Source organism: Cervus canadensis, chromosome 6, assembly GCF_019320065.1.
Source record: "Cervus canadensis isolate Bull #8, Minnesota chromosome 6, ASM1932006v1, whole genome shotgun sequence".
Classification (NCBI taxonomy): Eukaryota; Metazoa; Chordata; class Mammalia; order Artiodactyla; family Cervidae; genus Cervus; species Cervus canadensis.
Genome location: NC_057391.1, coordinates 79,623,556 through 79,650,798, shown reverse-complemented (window position 1 = coordinate 79,650,798; position 27,243 = coordinate 79,623,556). Strand labels below are relative to the sequence as shown.

Below are 27,243 nucleotides of genomic sequence, written 5' to 3'. Positions count from 1 at the left end.
AATGATAATATATAAACAAACAAATTATTTAAAACCTGCAAAAACAATTGTTCTATAATGTGTTAAATACAGTTTTCTTTGTATTTAGCTTGAGCTTTATAGGTGTTACGAACTGAATGTGTGCCCTCAAAACTCAGTGTTGCAATCTGAAACTCCAGTGTGATGGTATTTGAAGGTGGGGCCTTTGTGAAGTTGTTAGGTTTAAATGAGGTCTGGAGAGTGAGGCCCCCATGATGGGATTAGTGTCCTTATGAAATGAGGAAGTGAAACTGGAGCCCCCCGCCCCCCTGCCTTTCTCTCCCCTCCAGTTGAAGACACAGGGAGAAGGCAGCTGTCTCTAGGCCAGAAGAGGCCCCCACCAGGAACTGAATCTGCCAGAACCTTGATCTTGGACTTCCCAGCCTCCAGAACTGTGAGAAATGTCTGTTGTTTAAGCCATTCTGTCTTTGGTATTTTGTTAGAGAAGCCTGAGCCAAGACATGGTACCTCTGGACTATGTGGTTGATGTCTGTCAATTTTTGAAAATTCTCAACCACTGTCTCTTCAAATAAACCTACATAACAATTTGTAGTTTTGTTGTCAGGGAAAGTGATGATGCCTCTAGGAATGTCACAGTATGAGTTTCTAAAGTTTGTTCTCAGAACCAGGAAGCAGGAAGGAAAATAGGTCACAGTCACTCACCTTTGGACTGATGACTTTGGAAGGACTGATGCTGAAGCTGAAGCTCCAATACTCTGTCCACCTGATGCAAAGAGCCGACTCACTGAAAAAGACCCTGATGCTAGGAAAGATTGAAGGCAGGAGGAGAAGAGGATGACAGGGGATGAGATGGCTGGATGGCATCACCAACTTGATGGACCGTGAATGTGAGCATCCTTCAGGAGTTTCTGATGGACAGGGAAGCCTGGCGTGCTGCAGTCCATGAGGTCACAAAGAGTCGGACACAACTGAGCAACTGAACTGAACTGAATGACTCACCTTTGGAATAGAGTTTTGACTAAACTATTCTAGAGTCAGATGTTCCCCTTCTTTTTTTATTTTTATTATTTTTTGGTTGTGCTGGGTCTTTGTTGCTGGGCATGGACTTTCTGTAGTTGGGGTGAGCGAGGGCTACTCTCTATTTGCAGTATGTGGACTTCTCATTGCAGTAGCTTCTCCTGTTATGAATCAAGAGCTCTAGGTGTGCAGGCTTCAGTAGTTGTGGCACATGGACTTAGTTGCCCCAGGCATGTGGGATCTTCTTGGACCAGGGATCAAAATGGTGTTCCTTCCATTGAAAGGTGGATTCTTAAACTGACCACGAAGGAAGCCCCTGGTGCTCCCCTTCTTACCACAACTCCTCCTCCCAGGGAATTCCTCTTTAATCTCCAAGAGAAAAAGGTCAGTCTGGCTTTCCTTCTATCAACACCTCTGTGTATACTTTAGCCAATGAAAATTCTACTGTTATCTATAATTGAACCACTGGCAAACACTGAATGACCATTCTCTCCCAGTGATGGAAAAAGTAACCCAGTAGTTCTGTGAATAAAAATGTTAAGTAAAAAAAATCTAGATGAAAACACAAATTTTAAAAGTACGGATACTTTTTACTATTTTGTATTATATACCTCTATGGAATCTTCAACAATAGGCATGTGTTAGATTAGAAAAATTCATAATGAAATAAAACTCCACAAAGTTACCTAAAATATGTCATTAATACCAATGACATGAATTTAGTGTTGTCTAGGGGACAAACGATTCAGATAAGACTATTAAACACTAAAATCCAATCTTGAATCTCTCTCCTGTCAGTAACAGAGCAGTGCATTACAATTTGGGGGAAGGTCCAAGGTGTTTGGTGAAGAAGGTTAGAATTTGCTTCCAAGCATCTACCTGGGCCTTAGAATGGGCCCTGGGCTCCCCACCCCACATGACGGGTTTGTCCAATAATTTATGCAAAGAAGCTGGGCACATGGGGAAATAAGGAGGCTCAATGTAGTGCCCAGCCCCAGGATAAGAGATGATCTGGGGTTTTTCCTTTCCATGGGCCTGTAACCGTTCCGAGGCTATCTGGGCATAAAACTCACTCCTCCAGTTATGGTCATCCTGTCCAACAATGAAGAGGATAGGCCCCTGGGCCTTCTCTATTGGAATCATGCAGGGGTTCTCGCACCCCCCTACAATATCATTCCTTACATCCACAATGTCTAGGAGGCCTGAGAAAGCTACCTTCACTCGCCTCAGGTCATGGCCCAACGGTGGAATGTTGCTGTCCTTGTAGTGTATGACTCTGTGTCCACTGAACCCAGATCCATTGATGGAAACCGTGGCTGAGATGTTCTTCAAAAATGAGGCCATGGAGAGACAAATATCAGCCCCTAAAGAAATGCCCAGAAGCCCAATGCGTGGGCCCTTTATCTGGAAGAAAAGGAGATAAGAGTCAAGAACTTACCCAAAAGAAAAACGTTTTTCTAAATGCAACTAGAGTTGCTGCTAGCTCTAATTTGTGAACTGGCCACAAGACACTCAACCTCAGTTCACAGAGGAGTTTCTTCCCATATAAAGACTATCTTGCTGGACATGTGGCAAACAAATTCAATGGTAAATCTGGGATGATGGCTTAGTCACTAAGGACTGTAGCCTGCCAGGCTCCTCTGTCCATGGGATTCTCCAGGCAAGAATACTGGAGAGGGTGACCACTTCCTTCCCCAAGGAATCTTCCCCACCCAGGGGTCAAACCTGGGTCTACCTGCATTGCAGACAGATTCTTTACTTGACTGAGCCACCAGGATTGTTCACAAACTTCCAGAGAGTCAGATACTAGAGAATGCTGAGTCAAGGAGCCTGTATGTTCTTGGGAATCTAAGTCTGTGAAACCAAATTCTGTTACAAGAAGTGAATCATTATCATACCACTTCTAAATATATACTGAAAAATGGTTAACTTAATAGAAACAAAGCAGGACTGCAGAGTCCAATTAAGTAGTTCTTAGCTTCTGAAATGGGTGGACAAGTTTAGATCATCTGAGAACATACCCTGCTGTCAGAAAAATATTAAAAAGCATTCAAAGCGAAGAAATTAGAAACTCCACTTTCTCTCAAAAGGAATTTTCATATCACTACCTAATTCCTTGAAATAAAATTTCCCATGAATTTTACAATGAATTCTGCATTAATTCCTTGAAATAAAATTTCACATGACTTTTACAGTGAATTCTGCATTATTAACCCATCTGACAAAGAAAGGGGATGGTGCTTTAGGTGCTTTAGGCACTAAAACCAAGGAAGTCTCCAAAAGCAATCTCTGTGAAAGAAGAGCAGAGCAGCACCCATGCACCGGGCACAGGTGAGTGCACAGGGACAGCCCTCTGGAGGTGGTTCTGAAGAGAAGGATAAAGGACAGTAGGAGAACCTGGGTGTGCTGGAGCATGTAGCACAGGGCTTCTTCAAAATATTCCAGGTGTATCACGTCAAATTTCTTGGGAAGATCATCAAAGTCATAATAAGCTAGAGCCAATGTGGCAAAGCCATGGCCAGCCAAAAGACTGGCCCGATATTCCAATAGGCCTCCTCCAATACCGAAGATGTCAATGATCCCTGGGAAGGGTCCAGATCCTAGAGACAGTAATATTACAAAGGGGAAATATTATATAATTTAATGAATTTGCTTTCCATGCTCAACAGCACTAATTATTAGAGAAATGCAAATCAAAACTACAATGAGATAGATACTCACCTCACATGAGTCAGAATGACCATCATTAAAAAATCTACAAATAAGTGCTGGAGAGGGTGTGGACAAAAGGGAACCCTCCTACACTGTTGGAGGAAATATAAGTTGGTGTAGCCACTATGGAAAATAGTATGGAGGTTCTCAAAAAACTAAAAATAGAGTTGCCATGTGATCCAACAGTCCCACTCCTGGGCATATACCAGGAAAAAACTATAAATCAAAGAGATATATGAATCCCTATGTTCATAGCAGCACTGTTCACGACAACCAAGACAAGGAAACAAGCTAAATGTTCACTGACAGATGAATGGATACAGAAGATATGGTATATATATGCAATGGAATACTACTCAGCCATAAAAAAGAATGAACCAACATTTACAGCAACATGGATGGACCTAGAGATTATCACACTACGTGAACCAAGTCAGGAAGAGAAAGCCAAGTACCATATGATACACTGAAATGTAGAATTTAAAATATGACACAAATGAACTTATCAACAAAACAGAAACATACTCACAGATGTAGAGAACAGACTTATGGTTGCCAAGAGGGAGGGTGTGTTGCAAAGGGATGGAGTGGGAGTTTGGGGTTAGCAGACGCAAACTAGTATATAGAGAATGGATAAATAACAAGGTCTTACCATATAGCACAGAGAACTATATTCAATACCCTGTGATAAACTATAATGGAAAAGAATACATATATGTATAATTGAGTCACTTTGCAGTACAGCAGAAATGAATACATTGTATATCAACTACACTTCAATTTTTTTTAAAATTTTTTTTTCACTTCAATTTTTTAAAAAGAGCCTGCTTTCCTTTTATTTTTATTTTTTTATTATTTAAAAAAAATTTTTTATTTTTTCCATCCTGCTTTCCTTTTAGAGATCTTTCTAAACTATTAGTCAGTTCCTGTGACTCAAAGGAAAGATAACAGTTCCCTGAGTCATTATTGAAAAGGGTTACAAGTTCCTTTTAGGGAAAGGAGTCCAAGGAAAATATATGATAATTTATCAACGTGTTTATCCTCCATATTACTTTATAACAAATTATCTCAAAGGATCGAAGAATCTGTAGTTGTAGGGAAGAATAACCAAGTTAATAATCTTGCAAGAAAACTTTTGTATTGTGTTGCATCAACACGACTCTGTGTGTGTGTGTACTTATATTTCAAATGTCACTTGACCAGAAAAAAGAAAAAAAGGTATTCAGTGAGGCTTTAAGGAAGGAAGGCAGTGAAGTCCGAAAAGTGATTTGTGGTAGAGAGGAGCATGAAAATGTGGGTAAGGGGCCCAGTGTAAGCAGGACACTAGAGAAGAGTGTTCTGGTAATAGGTTCCATCATATTGTGTTAAGGTCTACGGAGCTGAAGCCTATAGAGATCTGTAGACTAATTATTAATAGCAAAGTGAACCTTACGGACCCCATCCAGTCCTTTTTTCTTTTTTTAAATCTGCATACTAACAGTATCCACCTCTTTGGGATACAGATGTTAAATGAGATAATGCAAGGAAACTGCAGAGCAGAGTGCAGAACCAATCAAAAGCCTCCATTGTGGCTGTGAGGTCACTGATCTAGTCAACATCCTCTTCTCTGACCCTGATCCCAAGCCACCCTTCCTGGGAAGCGGTATCGCAAACCAAGACGGCCTGGAGAACACGCTCGCCAGGCCCCAGCACCCCAGGCTCACCTGGCGGCAGGAAGAGCGTGGCGCGCACCCGGCCCGCGCGCACCGGCTCGCGCCGCACCCCGGGCGCCAGGAAGTCGCGCTCGTGCACCGCCCGGCCCAGAAGTCGCTGGGTCCCGGGCTCGTGACCGTCGAACACCTCCAGCTCCACGGCGAAGGGCGTCTGCACATCCCGCTTCAGAAATCGCCAAAAAGGCTTTTCGGGCTCCAGAGCCCAGAAGAGCCCCATGGGCTCGAGCCCCGCGAAGCTGCCGCCCAGCGCGGGCGCGCGCTCCAGGTCCAGCAGGCCGGCGGCGTCGGCGCAGTAGCGCGCGTGGGCCCTGAAGAGCGCGCCCTTCTCGTCGCGCAGGGACGCGCGCAGCGTGACCGGCTGCCCCGGCGCCAGGCCGCGGACAGCGATGCGCACGGGCTCGTCCCAGCGGCAGCGGCCCGCCGGCTCCAGCGTCACTGTCACTGTCATTCCAGACGCACTGTCGCAGCCCATACCCTGAATGTGAAAGCTCAGGTCGCTTCCGGTGTCCCATCCCAGGCCGGCTGTGCGCGCCCAGTGGACCGATGAGGTCAGGCGTCGCCTGGCGCCGGGAGCGGTCAAAGGCTGAGGCGCCCCCGGAGGCGTCCTGGCGCTTCCGGTCCAAGTACCTCCTCTAGCCGGCAACTTGCCTGACTAAAAGTCGTTTTCCCGGCGGGACGCAGTCCCGTGCGGTGCCACACCCGCCCGCGGACGCCTCTTTTCAGCCTCAAACCTCCCGCACTCGTTGCGGGTAATTGATTCAAGGTGAAACCAGAGCTGAGTGACTATAGACAGAATTCCAAGACTTGTAGCCCTTCCATAGAAAAGGGCAACTTAAAACTTTTAATGAATTATAACGTACATACCAAAAACGTGCGTAAATCTTAAGTGTACAGTTCAATGAATTACAAAACCCGAACGTACTTAGTTGGGTAACCCAGCACAGGGATTCAGAAACATCCCTGCCAGCACTCCAGAAGCCACCCTCCTTTCGACTCCAGTCGCTTTCCCGTTCCCAAGGTACTCTGAGTCCAATAAAACGGGTTGGTTTTTCCCAACTCTTATTTTATGGTGATGAATCCTTCAGTCTGCCGTCTTTAGTGTCTGATTTTATTCTCACATTATGTTTTTGAGATTACTGTTGGATACTGTTTGGAGCAGTTGTAGATTTTCCGTGATCACTGCCAAATAGTACTGCATTTTGTAATCATAAATGTATTTGTCAAATTTTACTGACTATAGTTAGTTAGTTAAGTCGCTCAGTCGTGTCTGACTCTTTGCGACCCCGTGGACTGTAGCCCACCAGGCTCCTCCATCCATGGGATTCTCCAGGCAAGATTACTGGAGTGGGTTGCCACTTTCTTCTCCAGGGGATCTTCCTGACCCAGGGATTGAACCCAGGTCGCCTGCATTGCAGGCAGACGCTTTAACCTCTGAGCCACCAGGGAAGCCCATATAGGCGTTTGATAATTCCCAGCTTGGGATTCTTAGATATAGTGCTTCATTACTGTGAAGTGAATACCAAAGATTGAAATTGCTGTATCATAGAGAATGAGAACATTCAGTCTTTGTAGACACTAACGGTCAACGTTTTGAATGTGACCCTGGAAGCAATGCAGATATAATGTCCAAGGATGTATTTTATATTTACTACAATTTATATATAGTGTAGTAATGACTGTGTACACTAAGTCCCTTCAGTCATGTCTGATTCCTTGCAACTGTACAGACTGTTCGTGGGATTCTCCAGGCAAGAATCTTAAAGTAGGTTGCCCTTTCTTTCTCCAGGGTACACCGTTGCTAAAGAGTAGTGGCTACTCTTGTTAAATTGATTCATCTTATTAAATTGTGTGTTTTACATTCACAATTTAACAAGTCTGTAAAACACTGGGAGTATTTTTCAAATATTCTAGAGGAGGGACCTGAGGCTTGGAGAATGTTAAGCTGCTGAGGATTAATCTCTAACTGTCAGAGCCTTGACAGACTCCAAATGTGGAACTCAACAGTGAGCAGCAACATTGGGGTGAAATAGATTAGAATTCTCGCCATGACTTCATCACTGACTAGTTCTGTAGTCTCAAGTAATTATATATCGTTTGGGGTTTAAGAGTTCTTGTGTTTAACATGATGAATGTCTCCTATATGGGGATCAAAGATGACAGTGTATGTGAAAGGCTTTGAAGAATACTAGGAAGCAAAATGTCATGTTTAATTTCATAGTACCCAGGGATTGAGCACATCTGTGTTTTGTTCCTCACGTGTGCTCAGTCGCTCAGTTGTGTCGGACTCTTTGTGACCCCATGGACTGTAGCCTACCAGGCTCCTTTGCCCTTCGAATGTTCCAGGTAAGAATACTGGAGTGGGTTGCCATTTCCTTCTCCAACTGTTTCTCATGGTCTCCAGATAATTGTCATAGGTTTGCACAGTGCTTCTAAATTGCTCTGTAAGGAAAAATCAATTCTTTTTGAAGGACAAAAATATGTACTTTGAAAAACAGATGTAAGCAATATTGAAAAGTTTACAATGTGAAATGATAGTCTACTCTCCCTCCAGCTGCCACTTTCCCCCAAATCTGAGTGCTTCCAGCTAGGTTTTGTTTCCAGAAGTTGAAGAAAGCATGTAAGTGGGCATGTGAACCTGCTATTCCTTTTTAAAATATTTATTTATTTATTTTTGGCTGTGCTGCGTCTTCACTGCTGCTTGCTGGCTTTCTCTGGTTGTGGCAAAGCAGGGGCTACTTGCCGGGCCAGCCGGAAGATTTCAGCGAGCAACACTACGCGTTCCTTTAGGCTAAGAAAAAAGGAGACAGAACAGATGGGGTCGAGAGGATCGCTGCAGTCAACGATGATTCTTTATTTCTCAGGGTTACATATATACTAAACCAAGAAGAGAGGCATCCCAAAGAAAATTCTTCCCCATGTACATCATCTTTAAGATAATCACCAGAGCTCTCTCAAGGCGCCAAAGGCATCCTACTTATCTTAAGGGCAGTCGTGCAAAGCCATCTATCTGCACCTTGTGTGCATTCAAGGCTCACTAATGGTCTGTTAGGAGTTAACTTGGATAGTAAATTTCAGAGGGGTGGCGGGACAGAGAGCTATGTCTGCGAACAGACCCTCGACAATCAATCAAGGCAGCTCCCAGAGTCAGCTCTTTCAAGCCGCTCCCCGCAGCTCCCCCTCTTTTATTTAATAAAATGGCACGCCTGATTCTTTTGGCGTAAATAATTACTGTGTAGGACAGCCTTGATGTCCCACAGCTCTTTGACAAATTTCTTTATGATACAAGGAGTAATGCACACAAAAAGCGCTAATACCAGAAGCATGGCCACGACCCCTGAAAAAAGATGCCAAAGTGAGGTTATTGAAGGAAAATTGGAAAACAAACTGTTAACAAACTCTTCAGCATTTTCTGCCAAATCCATACTAGCCCGAGGAATTCTATATCAAGAATTTCCTGATGAAGTTGTAATAGATCTAAGGAAATGTTTTCATTATGCCAAATACCATCTAAATGTGATTTCACTCTGTCCCAAGGAGTTTCAGTATCATTATAAATTTTTGGTGTAACACAAATCCAACGATAGTTAGCATGACATCTAATTTTTGTTCTTAGCTTTAACCCTTGCACTTCTTCTCCCAAAAATCTTACTGCATCATAAAGCGCATTTAGTCTATCCTCTAATTTTCTATCTATATCTTCTTGAATCCCTAAAGCCTTTGAAGTGTTTTTTGCCAAATCGTCTACAATGCCAGCAGTATGCACAGATTGAGCTAAAGATACAGAAGCAGTAACTGCAGAAGCAATCAAAGTTATAAGTGTTACTACTCCTAGAATTATTAATCCTATCCCCCTTCGTGGCCTAGCAAGGGCTGTACGCACCTTATTCCACAGCTCAAGCCCTGACTCTTCATACCAAGGCTCAGTAAGATTTACAGGCATCATGACGAAGGGCGGTTGTTTAACTATCAGAGCCCCAGAATTATTTTCCATACCTCTTATACAATTAGTCAGGGTACAATTAAAACAATGAACATGATATAGGCTAGCATTTTTAGAAAGAGTCACAGAGCCAACAAGGATCATAAAGGGATAGGGTACGCAGGCCCGAGGATATCTCCAAGTCTCATTCCACCAATACGCTCTCCAGGATAGTACTCCTTTGGTCTTTCCTCCAGTCTGTAAAAGGGACCCATCTGTTCCGAAAGCAGCCAACAGCTTCCATATCTCAGTCTGATACACCGTGGTGCCACCAAGATTCCAAATTCTAGCTGCAAGTTGTCTGCCGCCTTCCTTTCCGGGGTTCCTGTTGGAGTCTGGCGACCAGTCCCAAAGGGAATGTGTGTCATTAGTAATAGAATATACAGTAGCAGTCTCATCTCTACAAAGTTTCCATGGCACAGCTATATATCGTCCTTTTACCCCCAGGCCACAAAATGGAATGTCTTTAGGTCCGGTTCCATTGACTCGTCGTGCATATCCTGTGGATTTCGTAATGCTAGGAATATCCACTATCCAATTACGGCGGTCATGGTCATAATCATAACCAAAGTATTCTGCATCTGTAACAGTAAGACATCCTGAAACATTATGATTTCGGAAAAAGCACATTGGTAATTGTGAAGAGGATCCCGTATAAGAAATACTGGCATTCTGTGGAAAAATATGCTTATCAGAAAACCCCCCCAAAAGTATTGTGTCATTCACATACACAGGAACAGAACTCATTTCCCATCCAACGGGCTGTAAAAGAGGGGGATCAGGAACATACGCCCAGAAGATACTGGCTTCCATGGAACTTATCTGGTTTAAAAGAAGTAATAATGAAATTAATATACTAGTAGGAGAGGCAGGGGAAGGGTTGGAAGCATTCTCACACGCCATCTGTAACAGTGCCTGTATCTGCTGAGCTGTCAGCAGCGGGACCGTCTCCTGGATTGTGAGCTGTCTCATTCGCTCCTCCAGTGCTCTCCTCTGCCGTGCGTACCAACCTTTCCGGGAGCCAGCGCGGCGCTTCGGCATTCTGCGGGAAAACACAAACATGACCTCTCCCCCATATTAGAACTGGATCCGGCCCATGCCATCTGCCTTCTAGCGGGTCTTTCCACCTGACTAATGGCCGTGCCTTTTTATTATCATAGTGCCAAAAACGTTGAGCTGCTGATTTTCCATTTTTATCAAGGCTCAGAAAATTTAAAACAAACAAAGCATGACTAAGAAGATTGTTAGGCGTAATAGCATACAAACTCCCCCTTTTTAATTTTTTCAGTTGGTGCTGAAGGGTTTGATGTGCCCGCTCAACAATTCCTTGGCCCTGTGGGTTATATGGGATTCCAGTCTTGTGTACGATGCGCAGCTGGGCACAAAAGGTTTGAAAATTGCGGCCAACATATCCAGGGCCATTGTCTGTTTTGATGCATTTAGGTAGGCCCATAGCAGAAAAACTCCGTAAGCAATGCTGCTGCAACAAACTTCTGGCACAAGGTGGGGCTATTGGCCATACCCTGTGGCAAAACTTTCCAATGATACCTGCGCATTGGTTGGGAAAAATTAACAGATGGAACACTAAAAGCAAATCGAGGGCAGTCTTGAGGTGCTAGAGGAATAGTATAAAAGCAGTCTTTTAAATCTAGAATTATTATGTGGGCATCCCTCGGAATAGCCATGGGAGAAGGCAATCCTGGTTGTAATGCTCCCATGACTTCCATAGTTTCATTAACCTTTCACAGATCCTGCAAAAGCCTCCATTTCCCAGATTTTTTCTTAATAACAAAAATGGGCGAATTCCAAGGTGAATTAGACTGTTCAATATGTCCCAATTCTAACTGTTCCTGCACCAGTTGTTGGGCAGCGTCAATTTTCTCTTTGGAAAGGGGCCACTGATCAACCCACACAGGCTCCTCAGACTTCCAAGTAATAGGATCTGCGTGAATTACAGGAGGATCAGAGGTCCCTTCTAAAAATACCCAAGTCCACTTCTTTTTGGTAACCTTTTTGTCTGAACAGGCACAACAGTTCCCTGATTATTTTTTCCAAGTCCCGAGGTGGGAAGAAGCCCTTGATCTAAAAGCTGATTGCTAACCTGATCACTGGGGCTGTATAAGTATACTCCCATATGAGTCATAACATCTCGTCCCCACAAATTTACAGGGAGGTTTGGGAGGACATAAGGTCTAATGTCTCCTTCGTGACCCTCATGGTCAGTCCAATGTAACAGCTCTGTACTTTGTTCAGGGTTATTAGTTTGACCAATTCCTTGCAATGTTGATATAGCTATCTGTTTAGGCCATTCTCGGGGCCAGTGTCTCTCAGCAATAACAGAAACATCAGCTCCTGTGTCCAGAATGCCTGTAAAGAACTTTCCATTTATTCTTAAAGTTAACTCAGGACGATTATTAGTTATTGCCTGGACCCAGTAGGCGTCAGAGGATCCAAAGGCACCTTCCCCTCTCCTGGAAGCCAATGCTTTTCCTGTTTGCACTGCAGGGACCAATATCAATTGAGCTATACGCTGTCCACTAGCTATGGTGGTAATGCATTGTGGGGAATGGGCCATAATTTTGATTTCTCCTGTATAATCAGCATCAATTACTCCAGGAGCTATGAGCAGTCCTTTTATGGTGGAGCTGCTACGTCCGAGCAAAAGTCCGATGGTTCCATCAGGCAAAGGGCCGTATACCCCAGTGGGCAGAGCCTGCATTCCCATTTCGGGAGTCAGTACTGTGTAGGAGGAGGAACAGAGGTCCAAGCCTGCGCTCCCTGAGGTGGCTCTGAACAAGTCTGTAACTCGCCTTCTACCATCTGATTTCCCTGCATTGCCCCATAACATTGTTTCGGGGCCAGGGGCTGGCCCCTCACCCAGTTTCCCGACTGCGAGGGAAGTGGGTTGCCCTGGACATCAATTTTAGATTTACAATCTTTTGCCCAATGTCTTCCTTTTTTACACCTAGGGCATAAATTAGGAGTTTTTATATTCCCTGAATTGGCTTGTTGGGGGCAAAAGGCAGCACGATGTCCAGGCTGGCCACAAACAAAACAGCCAGCATTTCCCCTACTAGGTAATCCTCGTTTATTTTTCATTTGCTGTTGATATAATACTTCTTTTATACTTTTACCTTGTAAAGCTGCAGCCAGGGTAATACCCTGCATATAGGAAGGTCCGATATCAGCACATATACGAATGTAATCTGATAGACCTCCCTTTTTTCTGTACGGTCTAAGTGCAGCCTGACAGGCAGAATTTGCATTTTCATAGGCTAATTGTTTAGTAAGCACTATTCCAGCCTGCTCATCAGCTATAATCTTACCTACTGCTTCAAGAAGACGAGCCACAAAATCTTGATATGGTTCATCAGGCCCCTGACGAATTTTTGAAAGATCCTCAGTCTTATTACTAGAGCAAGGGAGCTTTTTCCAAGCCTGCCGAGCAGCATTAGAAATTTGAGCATATGCTCCAGGCAAATAGTTCAATTGAGCATTGGTATTCTGGTAGGCCCCTTCCCCTACCAACATTTCATATGTAGTATTGATCCCTTGTCGCTGGTTTAGTTCAGCTATATGGCCACATTGTTCTGTAAATTCTGATTTCCATAATAAATAGTCCCCTCCTGATAAGCAAGCTCTTGCAATTTGTTTCCAATCACTAGGTGGCAAATTTTGACCTCCTAGACTCTCTATCATGGTCTGGGTAAAAGGAGCCGTAGGTCCATATTGACCACAGGCAATTTTTAATTCCTTTAGTTGTTTGAAAGGTAAAGCTTCATAATACCTTTGGTTTTCATGCTCGAATACCGGGAAAGTAGCGGAGAATCCCTGAACAGTTTCTCCAGCTCTTTGGGCCTGTTGCATAGCCTTTTGCAAGGGGGACAAACTGTGTGATTCACGAGTTATATTCAACAAATTTTCAGGTTTGGAAATAGGTGGAGGATCTAATCCAGTAATAGTTGAGGGTGCATAAGCAGGAGGCGCAGTAGAGATTGCACCAGCGCCTTCATCCCTACCTTCCCTTTTTATTTCTTCCTTTATTGTTATTAATAATTTCTGCATGAGTGCCTCCAGACCCTTTGTCGGAGGGGCAGCTGTTGCCTGCACATTCGAATTGTCAGTTACAAGTAATTCCCAATGATCATCCTTATGGTAAGCAGCTGCCTGTTCCTCTAAACTTTCCTCATCCTCTGGAGTCAGCGTTCCCTCATTTTCCTTCAAAGGTTTTGCAGATTCTAATTCAAAGTTTGTGGGTCCTTTCCCTTTAGGAGTAGCATAAACTTTAGGAGTAGCATAAATTGGTTCTTCGGGTGGGAGCATGTGTTTTAATTTACTCCCTTCCTCATGTTCAAAATCAAGGCAGTCTCTTATTAAAGACCATAATGAAAATGTTTCCACAGGAACCTTATTAGGTCCGTGGAGAGTATAATATGTTTGAATCTGTTTCCCTATCTTTTTCCATATCTCTAAACTCATAGTCCCTTCCTGTGGAAACCAGGGACATACTTCCTCAACAAAACTAAGAAAAGTCTGCAATTTCATTTTAGTAACCTGCATTCCCCGATCCTTTAACATTATCTGTAACATATGCACAAACAACTGACGACTATTATCTTGTCCCATGGTTTATACTCTCGACAATATTCCTTCCTGCCCCTCAATATACAAATACACACACTCTTACTTACCTTAATAGTTTCAACGGGCAGCGGCCGCAAGGAACTTTCGTCGAGCTCCACGCTGTTGGGCGCCACTTGCCGGGCCAGCCGGAAGATTTCAGCGAGCAACACTACGCGTTCCTTTAGGCTAAGAAAAAAGGAGACAGAACAGATGGGGTCGAGAGGATCGCTGCAGTCAACGATGATTCTTTATTTCTCAGGGTTACATATATACTAAACCAAGAAGAGAGGCATCCCAAAGAAAATTCTTCCCCATGTACATCATCTTTAAGATAACAATCACCAGAGCTCTCTCCTGGCGCCAAAGGCATCCTACTTATCTTAAGGGCAGTCGTGCAAAGCCATCTATCTGCACCTTGTGTGCATTCAAGGCTCACTAATGGTCTGTTAGGAGTTAACTTGGATAGTAAATTTCAGAGGGGTGGCGGGACAGAGAGCTATGTCTGCGAACAGACCCTCGACAATCAATCAAGGCAGCTCCCAGAGTCAGCTCTTTCAAGCCGCTCCCCGCAGCTACTCTCTCGTTGCAGTGTGCAGGCTTCTCCTTGAGGTGGCTTCTCTTATTGTGGAACCCGGGCTGTAGATACACGTGCTTGAGTAGTTGTTGCACACAGGCTTCGATCCCCACCAAGGATCAAACCTGTGTTCCCTGCATTGGAAAGTGAATTCTTAACCACTGGACCACCAGGGAAGTCCCTTGCCTTCTTCTGGATTTAGTAAGTTTTTCCTTTTTTTTCCTGTGTTCTTTTCTATTCATTTGTGAATTAAACATTGTTTATTTTAGTAGTTACTCTTGAATTTTTGAAAAGGTAAAATTTTTGAAAAGAATCGTTACTCTTGAAATGTTAACAGCGTGGACAGTTTCTTTACCTTTCTCTCAATATGAAAGAGACCTTAGAATACAGTTTTACCTCACTATCGGATTTGTTTCAGGACCCCAGACAATACCAAAATCTATAGATACTTAAGTCCCTTATAAAAAATGGAGTAGTGTTTGCATATCACCTATGAAAACCCTCTCATATAGTTTAAATTATCTCTAGATTACTTATAATACATAGTATTATGTGCAAGAAAGTGTTAGTTGCTTAGTCATGTCTGACTCTTTGCAACCCCATGTGGAAGAACTATTGACCCTTGAACACTTCAGGGGCTGGGGCACTGACCCTGCATGCAGTTAAAATCCAAGTATAACTTAATAGTTATCCCTCTGTATCTGTGTTCATTTCCATGTATTCAAGCAACAGCAGCTGGTGAAGTACTGTAGTACATATTTTTTTTAAGTTCAAAAAAAGAAAAAAGTTCACATGTAGGTGGACCTGTGTAGTTCACACCTGTGTTGCTCAAGGGTTAAATGTGTTTTGCATATTATTTCATCATAACCTCTTAATAGTTTTTAATTTCTATGACTCCTTTTTAATCTAAGTTGTTTGGAAACAGCTTTTGTATAAATTGAAAATTTTAATTTTTTCCCCAGATAGGCCTTCCTGGTAGCGCTAGTGGTTAACAACCTACCTGCCAATGCAGGAGACATAAGACACGGGTTCGATCTCTGGGTCAGGAAGATCCTCAACAGGAGGGCATAGCAACCCACCCAAGTATTCATGCCTGGAGAATCCCATGAAGAGAGGAGCCAAGCCGGTTACCGCCCATAGCATCACAAAAAGTCAGACATGACTGAAGCAGCTTAGAATGCAATTTCTGCACAGTAATAAGTATAAGGGTGGGAAAAAACTTAAAATGCAAATCAGCAGTCTGGTTTTGCACCACTGCCCTATAAAAAAGTCCCATGTTCTTCAAGCAGCCTCTTTTAACTATCTGTATTTTCACTTGTTTTTATGGTTACCTTCATTGTATTAAATATTATGCATGTTTCTTTATTTCTTAATTTTTGCATTTTGTAGTTATTTACTGACTCATGAACATTCAACTTACTCTTTCTTCTTCCTCCAGGTGTTGATAGATGTATTATTATTTTTTGTTATTCTCTTGGTTAATTTTGTAATTTTAAATAACGTGTGTTTATTTCTTGCCCCATCAAATTTCAACTAAATCTACGACTTTGAAAGATAGAGATATTATCAACCCTATGTTTTCCAATGTGTTTAAATTCCACTTTTACTCTCTCTGGTAAATCTCTTATTAATTTCTATTTTACTCCAACTGTATTTAAGAAATATAGTCTGCATCATTTCTACTGTGAATGAAAAATATTGCCTGCCATATCAGTAAACAAAGGATGTTCCAGGCATTAGGCCAGTACAGCCACAGCTGAGAGTGACACTGAGGGAACTCAGAATGGAGACAGACAGGCTTCCCCTGAGGTGCATCCTGGGGGGACTCAGAATGGGAAAAAACCAGGATACTGGCCCTAGGTAGCTAAGGTATATATCAAAGAGATTATTTCAATACGCCCAGACTCATGTATCTTCCTAAACACAAAAGTGTACTTAATTTATTAACTTGAGATACCTAGTTTTCTTTAACAGTAGTCTTTTGATGTTCCCAACTGCCTGGTCATTGTTGCAAAACCCCTACATAACCTGAAAGAAAGTGAAAATGTTAGTTGATCAGTCGTGTCCAATTCTTTGTGACCCCCATGGACTGTATGTAGCCCACCAGGCTCCTCTGTCCATGGAATTCTCCAGGCAAGAATACTAGAATGGGTTGCCATTCCCTTCTCCAGGGGATCTTCCCAACCCAGGGATTGAACCCACGTCTTCCCCTTCATTGCAGGCAGATTCTTTACCAACTAAGACACTAGGGAAACCCTATATAACCTGGCTCCTCCCTTACCTCTTTGGAACAGTCTCAGAGTTGAGAGGCTGTGTCCCAGGCCCAAGTCCTCAGTTTTGTCCACCAAATAAAACATAATTCTCAACTTTCAGGTTTGGATTTTTCAGTCAACAGTACTTTTGGTACTTTATTACTTCTTAATGTTCTGAACATTGTCAAGTTTTATAAATACTTAAGAGTATTTGAAAAGAAGATAGAAACAGTGGCAGGTTTTGGGGGGGGGACCCAAAATCATTGCAGATGGTGATTGCAGCCATGAAATTAAAAGATGCTTACTCCTTGGAAGGAAAGTTATGACCAACCTAGACAGCTTATTAAAAAGAAGAGACATTACTTCGACAACAAAGGTCCGTCTAGTCAAGGCTATGGTTTTTCCAGTAGTCATGTATAGATGTGAGAGTTGGACTATAAAGAAAGCTGAGCACCAAAGAACTGATGCTTTTGAACTGTGGTGTTGGAGAAGGCTCTTGAGAGTCCCTTAGACTGCAAGGAGATCCAACCAGTCCATCCTAAAGGAGATCAGTCCTGAGTGTTCATTGGAAGGACTGATGTTGAAGCTGAAATTCTAACACTTTGGCCACGTGATGCGAAGAGCTGATTCATTTGAAAAGACCCTGATGCTGGGAAAGATTGAGTGCAGGAGGAGAAGAGGACAACAGAGGATGAGATGGTTGGATGGCATCACTGACCAATGGACATGAGTTTGAGTAAACTCTCGGAGTTGGCAATGGACAGGGAATCCTGGCATGCTGCAGTCCATGGGGTCACAAAGAGTTGGACACAACTGAGCGACTGAACTGAACTGAACTGAGAAGATGTATTATCTGTCTATTGGAAACAAAGCTTCCTACTCTCTTTCTCTCTATGACTCTATCTAATCAAGTTAATTATTTATATAGTTCATATCTTCTATGTCTTCACTTATTGTTTATCTTACTTCTGTCAGTTTCTGAGTAGTTTAAATACATACATCATTGTAGGAAATCTGTAAGTTATTTCTTCAGTTCAGTTCAGTTCAGTCACTCAGTCATGTCCGACTCTTTGCGACCCCATGGAATGCAGCAGGCCAGGCCTCCCTGTCCATCACCAACTCCTGTAGCTTGCCCAAACTCATGTCCATTGAGTCAGTGATGCCATCCAACCATCTGATCCTCTGTCGTCACCTTCTCCTCCTGAGAGGGTAACAGGCAGGAAGGCCAGGGGTCTCCAAATGGAGGAAATAGGCTGCAAGCGTCAGACATTTTTTCTCTCTCTCTTAAGCAGCAGGAGGAAACAAACAAGTGTTATATTTTCCCCCCTTCTCTATACAAATTTAAAAAGAGGTTTCTTTTAAAATTCTGTGTTGCCATAAAGACACCTGCTTCTACCTGAACTTAACTTTTCTCAAACCTTGAGCTAACCAATGCATTTTTCTTATGGAAATGTTTGTCTTGAGCTATGTTAATGTACTCTGCATTTACTCTAGACTCTATCTTCAAGTCAGTTCCACCTAAAGGCTCAGATTTAGGCTCAGAACCAACTTGATAAACCAGTATGTTACACTCATACATTGTTCTCCTAATCTATGTTAATGAAACTATATATTTGTATGGTAATCTGCCTTTCTTCAAGATTCATGTCAATCGTTTTATGGCCCGGGATGACTCACCTGGTGCCATTCTCTGAGTTTTGAGACATTTCCTTTCTTTAATTAGCAGACTGCTAGTAGCTATATAACATCCAGCTAACGACTAGCGGGCGGTACTCTTTCTGCCCCCTTCTGATGTCCACATCAGAAGCTTTCTCTATCTCTTTTATACTTTAATAAAACTACTACACGAAAGCTCTGAGCCATCAAGCCTCATCTCTGGTACCGGATTGAATTCTTCTCCTCCGGAGGCCAAGAATCCCAGTGTCTTTCGTGGTTCAGCAACAACCTTTCACTCCCGCCTTCAATCTTTCCCAGCATCAGGGTCTTTTCTAATGAATCAGCTCTTCGCATCACGTGGCCAAAGTATTGGAGTTTCAGCTTCAACATCAGTCCTTCCAATGAACACTCAGGACTGGTTTCCTTTAGGATGGACTGATTGGATCTCCTTGCAGTCCAAGGGACTCTCATGAGTCTTCTCCAGGACCACAGTTCAAAAGCATCAATTCTTTGGTGCTCAGCTTTCTTTATGGTTCAACACTCACATCCATACATGACTACTGGAAAAACCATAGCTTTGACTAGATGGACCTTTGTTGTCAAAGTAATGTCTCTGCTTTTTAATATGCTGTCTAGGTTTGTCATAACTTTCCTTCCAAGGAGCAAGCCTCTTTTAATTTCATGACTGCAGTCACCATCTGCAGTGATTTTGGAGCCCAAGAAAATAAAGTCTCTCACTGTTTCCATTGTTTCCCCACTATTTGCCATGAAGTGATGGGACCAGATGCCATGATCTTCATTTACTGAATGTTGAGTATTAAGCCAACTTTTTCACTCTCCTCTTTCACTTTCATCAAGAGGCTCTTTAGTTCCTCTTCACTTTCTGCCATAAGGGTGGTGTCATCTGCATATCTGAGGTTATTGATCTTTCTCCTGGCAATCTTGATTCCAGCTTGTGCTTCATCCAGCCCAGCATTTCTCATGATGTACTCTGCATAGAAGTTAAATAAGCAGGGTAACAGTATACAGCCTTGATGTATACTGTTGATACTTGATACTCCTTCCCCAATTTGGAACCAGTCTGTTGTTCCATGTCTAATTCTAACTGTTTCTTCTTGACCTACATACGGGTTTCTCAGGAGGCAGGTAAGGTGGTCTGGTATTCCTATCTCTTTAAGAATTTTCCACAGTTTGTTGTGATCCACACAGTCAAAGGCTTTACCACAATCAATGAAGCAGAAGTAGATGTTTTTCTGGAATTCTACTTGTTTTATCTACGATCCAGTGGATGTTGGCAATTTGATCTCTGGTTCCTCTGCCTTGTCTAAATCCATCTTGAACATCTGGAATTTCTCAGTTCACATACTGTTGAAGCCTAGCTTGGAGAATTTTGAGCATTACTTTGCCAGCAGGTGAGATGAGTGCAAATGTGTGGTAGTTTGAACATTCTTTGGCATTGCCTTTCTTTGGGATTGGAATGAAAACTGACCTTTTCCAGTCCTGTGGCCACTGCTGAGTTTTCCAAAGTGCACTATCTGCTAGTAAACAGATTATATGCAACTCCTTTTCTACTGAATAACTGTCTCTATTTTCCAAGTTTCCTATGAATTTTTATTACTTTAGATTCAGAAAAAAATAAAGAAATCCAATCAGTTAAGACCCATATCAAAAGCCATATCTCTCTGAATTCTTTTCTAATTTTCTACTCAATAGTAGGTAGTTTCACTGGTCCCCTGCATAAGGCATGCCTGTGGCATCTGTATTCCCCCTTTTCTTACCTCCTCCATTGCAAAATAATTTGAAGAGGAAACCATCTCTGTGTCATTTGAAATACTTGGTCTATAGATTTGACTTGGTCATTCATTAGCTGCCAAGTCTCTGATGCTTTTTATCACTCATGTCAGCCCCAGAATTTCTAGAGAAGCTGGATTCTCCAGCTTGGTTAACTGGAGATTTCTTCAACTGTCATAGAACATGCTATTTACAGAAAGTGGTGGAAAGAGAGACATAAAGATAGGAAAGAGGAAGGAGGAGGGCAAATCACACACACATTGTTAACATTCGAGGGAAGGGGTGTAGGCATTTTGAGTTGCCTGTCAGCTCCTGCAAATCTGTACCACTAGGTTAAAGCCACAGTTAAACATTGTTCCAGATCTACACTTTCAACATTAGTGCCCTGAAACCACCCCTACCCTTACACTTCAATTCCAGGAAATCCACTGAAAACTTAGGGAGAAGAAAGAAGAGCCACTTCCTTTCCCTGTGGCTGGGGCTGTTACCCTGCAGAGAGCATGGATGAGCTTAACAAAGAGAGAAGAAACTGGATGTGGGGATACTGAGCCCCAGCTCTACAGGCACCATGCAAAAATTTTTCTGAGTCTTGTAAAATGGAGATGACATCTGCCTCACAGTGGGACAGAAGAAAAACTACTACTAAGTAGTAATCTAGCTACTAATTTACAGCTAAAATGTTCACTTTCATTCTTAAAGGAGACACTCAGTCTGATAATATTTTTGATATTTTATATGATTTTTATACATATATAGCAGAATCACTTATTAACAAATTATTATACAAATTCAAGTATAATTGATTCAAGAAACTACCCAGCAGCAATTGTACAATTCTTCCTTTCAGAACTAAAGCCTTGTCAGTTATGTGTTGTTAGGTTTTAAAGGGTATGCTTTCTCCACCTGCTGTGGTGTCTGTAGAATCATTCTCTTCCCAAACAACTGAAAAAGTATGGAATTTATAAAAATCTTGAAAAATTCTCAATGAATTCACTTTAATATTGAAGGGGGAAAATGTAATTATAGAAAAGAAAAAACTACACATACACACTAATGTGGCAGCTATTCCCAGGATAGATTAGCATAAAAGATCACAGCTTGGCCCCTTATCCCCACCCAGGTGTTTATGGAAGAAAGTCTGGAGCTGCTGCCAAGCATCTACCTGGGCCCTGGCATGAGCCCTGGGCTCCCCTCCCCAGATGACAGGAACGCCCACTAAGGTGTGCAGGGAAGCCGGGCACAGGGGGAAGTAAGGAGGTTCAATGTAGTGCCCCGTCCCTGGGTAACAGATGACCTGGGGTTTTGCCTTCCCGTGGGCCTGCAAGCGTTTAGAGGCCTCATTAGCATAGAATTCACTCTTCCAGTTGTGGTCATCCTGACCCACAAGAAACAGGAAGGGGCACTCAGCCCTTTCCACAGGAATGAAGCTCTTCTGGTCAGGTCCTTCCAAAGGGCAGTTCAGGATTTCCACAATGTCTACAAAGCCATCTTTAGTCATCTTGATTCGATTTTGGTTGAAACCCACAGGTGGCAGAATCTCACCTTTGTAGTGTAAGTTTCCACCGACAGAAGCCACAGAGCCATTGATTATGACGGCTGCAGTGATGCCCTTCAGGAAGGAAGCCATGGAGAGGCAGAGCTCACCTCCTTTTGAAATCCCAAGCAGCCCAACTCCTGGACCCTTCACCTGAGAAAAGGTCAAAGGGAAAAGGAGAATGAGTCCATGAACGGTGCAGTGTGGCCAGTAGTGCCTGGACTTGAGAGTCGGGGAACTGAGCCTGAATCTGGGCTCTCCCAGTTATCAAGGTTTGCAGCCTTGAGATACTGGCCTACCTTCCTCTGTACTTGCTTTCTGCAATTTCTCCATCACCATTCCTGGTGTCTTCAACAACCAAGTGGATGAGAACTGAATACTTTGGCCTCACAGTCCCTTGACCTCCAAACCTCCAGTGATCTTTTTCTCTCTCCCACTGAAGATACACACTCCCATTGTCATAACCTAAACTGAGTCATCAGTAAGTATATCATCTCCAAGATCTCAGCTTCAAGCATTCTACTCTCTAATCACCCTCCTATTTACCTCCAGCTTAGCCATTCTAGTGGTGCCCACTGCCACCTCTTTGAGACTCTGACCACCATTTCTTCACCATCAGTGCCTTCTCATGTTCTCACTTCCCACCTCATCCAGCTTAGATTTCAAGCTTCATCATTATTTCTACTCTCCTGCAAACACTGTTAACTACTTTAATTGGTCATACTTGCCTGAAAAAGTTCTAACCTCAGTTAAATGCACTTATTATTCACTTCCTTGGGGCCTGCATTTGTGCAAATGAACACTGCTACAGAAAAAAATACACACTTGTGTTGACACAACTTACTTTCATGTCATGACCACAAATTTCAAATAAACATCCATACTGGCCCTTAGTCCTGCCACACATCACTGATGTTTGCTTTCCACTTCTCTTAAAGACCATTTCACTTTGTCTCCTACATCTGTAAGCCCCTTTAAGCCTTATTCCCCATCACTTTCATCCCATCCTGCTTCATGGAGAAAACAGAAGCTATCAGGAAGGAACTTGTCCTCATTTCCCCTTCCAAGTGTGATTAGTTCCACATGAAGCAAGCTCCCTGCTTCCCTCCTGTTTCCTAAGTAGCTCTGTTCTTCTCCAAGGCCACCCCTCTGCTTGTCCTTGGGATCTCATCCACTCTCATCCTCAGTGACTCTGCTCCTGCAATGACTTCCTCTCTCTTTCCTTTGTGACTTTCTTCTCTACTGGTTCATCCCCATCGGTGTACCTCTTACACTTTAACTCTAGGTAAATTTTAGTTCTAGTACCTCTTGCATTTTAACAGTCTCTTGACCTCAAATCCACTCTGACCTAGTTTCTACTCCCTTCACAGAAAAACTTGTGGGAATCTTTGGACTTATTTTCTTTCTTTATTCACTACTCAGTCCCCTCCAGGGTAATTTGCCCTATTCCATAAGCACTGCTCTTGTCAACCACCAAACACTTCTGTTATAAATGGCCTTTTGATTGACCTTCAAACAGCAGTCTTTTTTTTTTTTTTTTGTCATGGTTTCTACAAGGGCACCCTTAACTGATTTCAACCATTCATTTCTCATAAAGACACTGGAAATGGGATATTATTGTCATCTCAGTTTTTGAGAGGAAGAAACAGGCCCCAAGGTCATTAAGCTAGTTAAGTGGCAAGATGAAATCTCACATTTAACTTTTCTCTATCAAACATATTGTGCTGGTTCCAATACACCCCGCCACCTTTTCTAAGAGCTCCAGTGGTTCTATTCACCTTGAACACTGATTGAATTATAAAATAAGCAAGGTTCATCTTCTATTCCTCTGATATCCCAAACCTCTATTTCCTATTAGCCAGGTTCTTTGCCACCAGGTACCTCCTTAAAACTGAATACTCTGCTCTCAGATGGGCACATTAAGGAGAGGTTTGTTAAACACAAACATTTAAACTGGAGACAGTGATCTCCTTCCCCTTTTCCTCAACTTCTTGGGTCAAACCCAGGGTTCTCAATGTGTTTGGGCTTGTAATGAAATACTACAAAATACTGGAATATAAAATTCCATAATTTCAACCAGGACACCTTTACCAGCAGGAAACCTAGCAGTAATATCTAATTGCATGGAAACTCTCTGGGAAAAGTAACTATGAAAGGTAGTGTGTGTTGGGGGCAGAGAATGGCTGTCAAGAATTTGGTCAAATTCTGTGAAAACCAAGAGACTTTCAGAGAAGGAGAACTGATATGTAGAACATGAAACTAGAGAAGTTCCAACCTGAGGGTGATTAAGCAGGTAGTTCACAGCTTCTTCGAAGTACTCCAGGTGGAGGTTCTCCAGGCTCTTGGGCAGGTCCTCATAGTTGTAATAAGCCAGCACCATCACAGCAAAACCCTTCCCAGCCAGCAGACTAGCTCGATATTCCAGAAGGCCACCTCCAGCTCCCAAAATGTCCATAATCCCAGGAAAGGGCCCGGGTTCTTGAAAAGAAAGAAAACACAAGACTAAACGATACTTGAAACTCTTTTTAGTGGTGGCAAAAGCCATTTTTGCCTATTTGGAGATGTCAGAGTTTTCTGTTGACAATCAGAAATGCTAAACAACTCAGGTCTTCAAAGGTCCAGACTGTGGCACAGGCTAAACCCACATTCCCCTCTATACCCAGGGCCTCAAAGCCACACAGAGTTTTACAAAGAGCATGTACTATTTTTGTGAGTAAAAATCAGTTACAGGACTTCTCCGGTGGTATAGTGGATAAGAATCCACCTGCCAATGCCAATGCAGGGGACACTGGTTCCATCCCTGGTCCGGGAAGATCTCACAGGCCACAGAGCAGCTAAGCCCCTGTGCCACAGCTACTAAGCCCGCCCCCTAGGGCCGGAGTGCTGCAACTACTGAAGTCTTCACGCCCTAAAGCCTGCATGCCGCTGCAACTACTAAGCCGGAGTGCTACAACCACTGAAGCCCAGGAACCCTAGAGCTTGTGCTCCACAAGAGAAGTCTCCACAAGAAGTCCGAGCACCAGGACGAAGTGTAGTCCCCGCTCAATGCAACTAGAGAAAGCAACAAAGCAGCAAGGAAGACCCAGTACAACCAAAAAAACAAAAAGAATAAAAAAATAAGTTACAGATGGGACTTACCTGGTGGTCCAGTGGCAAAGAATCTGCCTTGCATTCAGGGGACAGGGTCCCATCATGGGCCGGGGAACTATAATCACACATACTGAGGAGCAAGTAAGCCCCCACACCACAACTACTAAGTCCATGTGCTGCAAGTACTGAGCCCAAGAGCAACAACTAGAGAGTCCATGCACCGCAAGGAGAGATCCTGAATGACACAGTGAAGATCCCACGGGCTGCAACTAAGATCCAGTGTAGTGAAATAAATAAATACTTTAAAAAACCAGTTACAATGAAAACAGCAAAATCACTGCCCTCTTCTGCACCCCCTCCCAAACTGACAATGCCAAATGCTAGTGAGGATGTGGAACAACTGGATGCTTTACACATTGCCGGTAGTGTGAAAATTAATAAAAGGGAACCTCATAATGGATCTGGAGGACAGAAGGGGAGCTCTCAGCAGTACCACTCCACATCAATTTTAGGAAGGATTGTCAATTACAAATCACAACAGAAGAATCATTAACAGGAAAGAATCATCAGTCACAGGTCCCAACAAAAAAAGATGTACATTGCATCCCCTCCCAGAAACTGACTACCCCAAGAATTCAGCCAGTGAGAAACCACCATCACCCTAAACTGTCACTTTTTGCCAATGGACTTTTGTTCAAAACAACTCCTCCCACCTTCCTCCTTTTTCTCTATTAAATAACTTCCCTCTTCTTGGCTTGTTGGGTTTGCCTATGGTTTTTGTCATGTCTTGCTTGTCCCAAATTGTAATTCTCTGTTATTTCCAAATTAACAAATTTTTTACTAGCCAAGTAACTACCTTTTATTTTTAAGGGCAACAGTGGGGATACACATTGATACAATCACTTTGAGAAAAAGCTGAGCAACTTCTTATAAAGTTAAACATACTTTATAAAGTCAAACATAAGTTATGACCCAGCAATCTCACTCCCAGGTATTTCATTTTCGAGAAAAATGAAAATTTGTGGTCACACAAAATCTTGGATGTGTGTTTGCAGTGATTCCAAAGTCTTGGAACTCAAATATCCTCCAAAAGGCAAATGAAATAACAAACTGGCACATCCGTTTAATGGGAAACTTCTAAGACACAAGAAGCAGCAGCTACCAACATATGAAGCAAAAATAATAAATCTCAAATGTGTTATCCTAGGCCCAAAAAGCTACCTACTGTGTATGATTCTAGTTATTTCACCTTTTCATTATTTACATTAAAAATTTGTATATAATGTACAAATTTTAAGGAATAATTATAAGGCAAGTACCTTATATTGTTCTAATTTTATTTGTTTATTTATTGACTAGGCCGGGTCTTTGTTTCTGCTCCGACTTTTCTCTAGTTGCAGAGAGCCAGGGCTACTCTCTGGCTGTGGTGCGAGGACTTCTCATTTCAGTGCCTTCCCTTGTTGCTGAGCATGACTCTGCGGTGTGTGGGTTTCAGGAGTAGTGGTGCCAGGACTCAGGAGTTGGGGTTCCCAGTCTCCACAGAACAGGGTCAATAGTGGTGGTGCACAGGCTTAGCTGCTCTGCAGCATGTGGGATCTTCCCAAACTAGGGGTCAAACCCATGTCTCCTGCATTGGCAGGCAGATTTAAAGTTTTCTTTCTAAAGTTTTTCAGTTTTACAACTTTGCTTCTAACTTCCACAGTATTAAGATTTAAGAAAGAGTAGATGAATAACTGTGTTTGTTTTTTAGCAGTGTATGCAAGTTCCTTTTCTTCCACATACTGGTCCAACACTGGTAATGTTAGACTTCTAAATTTTGAGGATGTTTAATGTAGTGTGTAGTCTTGTTTTGCATTTCCTTGATTCCTAATGAGGATAAGTTTTTTTTGTCTTTTTTTTTTTTTTTTTCACTTTTTCATTGGCCGGTTGCATTTTATGAAATGGTAAAATTAACTGACAGTTCAGAAGATCTCCAGTGGATAGCAAGAGACCCTCCTTCATGCTGTTTTTGTTGTTTGGTTGTTAAGCCGTAACTGGCTCTTTGCGACCCCATGGACTGTAGCCCGCCAGGCTTCTCTGTCCATGGGGATTCTCCAGGCAAGACGACTGGAGTGAATTGCCATGCCCTCCTCCAGGGGATCTTCCCAACCCAGGGATCAAACCCGCATCTCTGTTTCCTGAATTGGCAGGCAGGCTCTTTACCACTAGCGCCACCTGGGAAACCCACTATCTCCCGGAGTTTGCTCAACTTCACATCCATTGAGTGGGTGACGCTATCTAACTATCCCATCCTCTGCTGCCTCCTCCATTCCTGTTTCAGGCCC

General features: G+C 42.9%; 3 protein-coding genes across 3 annotated transcripts; all 3 read right to left on the bottom strand.

Annotated features, from left to right (window-relative positions):
* Nucleotides 1-1,565: 1,565 nt before the first annotated feature.
* On the bottom strand, nucleotides 1,566-6,021 carry LOC122443832 (peroxisomal succinyl-coenzyme A thioesterase-like). Its single transcript, XM_043472505.1, has 3 exons — nucleotides 5,412-6,021; nucleotides 3,394-3,596; nucleotides 1,566-2,400 (listed from the first exon to the last, which is right to left on the bottom strand). Exons 1-3 carry the CDS (start codon nucleotides 5,890-5,892, stop codon nucleotides 1,810-1,812), a joined length of 1,275 nt encoding a protein of 424 aa, XP_043328440.1. The 5' UTR covers nucleotides 5,893-6,021; the 3' UTR covers nucleotides 1,566-1,809.
* LOC122444318 (endogenous retrovirus group K member 19 Env polyprotein-like) lies at nucleotides 5,997-14,184 on the bottom strand. The gene is made up of 3 exons (XM_043473028.1): nucleotides 14,091-14,184; nucleotides 9,301-10,441; nucleotides 5,997-6,203 (listed from the first exon to the last, which is right to left on the bottom strand). The coding sequence occupies exons 2-3, from the start codon at nucleotides 10,438-10,440 to the stop codon at nucleotides 5,997-5,999; spliced, it is 1,347 nt and encodes a 448-aa protein (XP_043328963.1). The 5' UTR covers nucleotide 10,441; nucleotides 14,091-14,184.
* A 6,829-nt stretch (nucleotides 14,185-21,013) lies between these two features.
* On the bottom strand, nucleotides 21,014-24,963 carry LOC122443835 (acyl-coenzyme A thioesterase 1-like). The gene is made up of 2 exons (XM_043472508.1): nucleotides 24,105-24,963; nucleotides 21,014-21,982 (listed from the first exon to the last, which is right to left on the bottom strand). Exons 1-2 carry the CDS (start codon nucleotides 24,372-24,374, stop codon nucleotides 21,374-21,376), a joined length of 879 nt encoding a protein of 292 aa, XP_043328443.1. The 5' UTR covers nucleotides 24,375-24,963; the 3' UTR covers nucleotides 21,014-21,373.
* Between the last annotated feature and the right edge of the window lie 2,280 nt (nucleotides 24,964-27,243).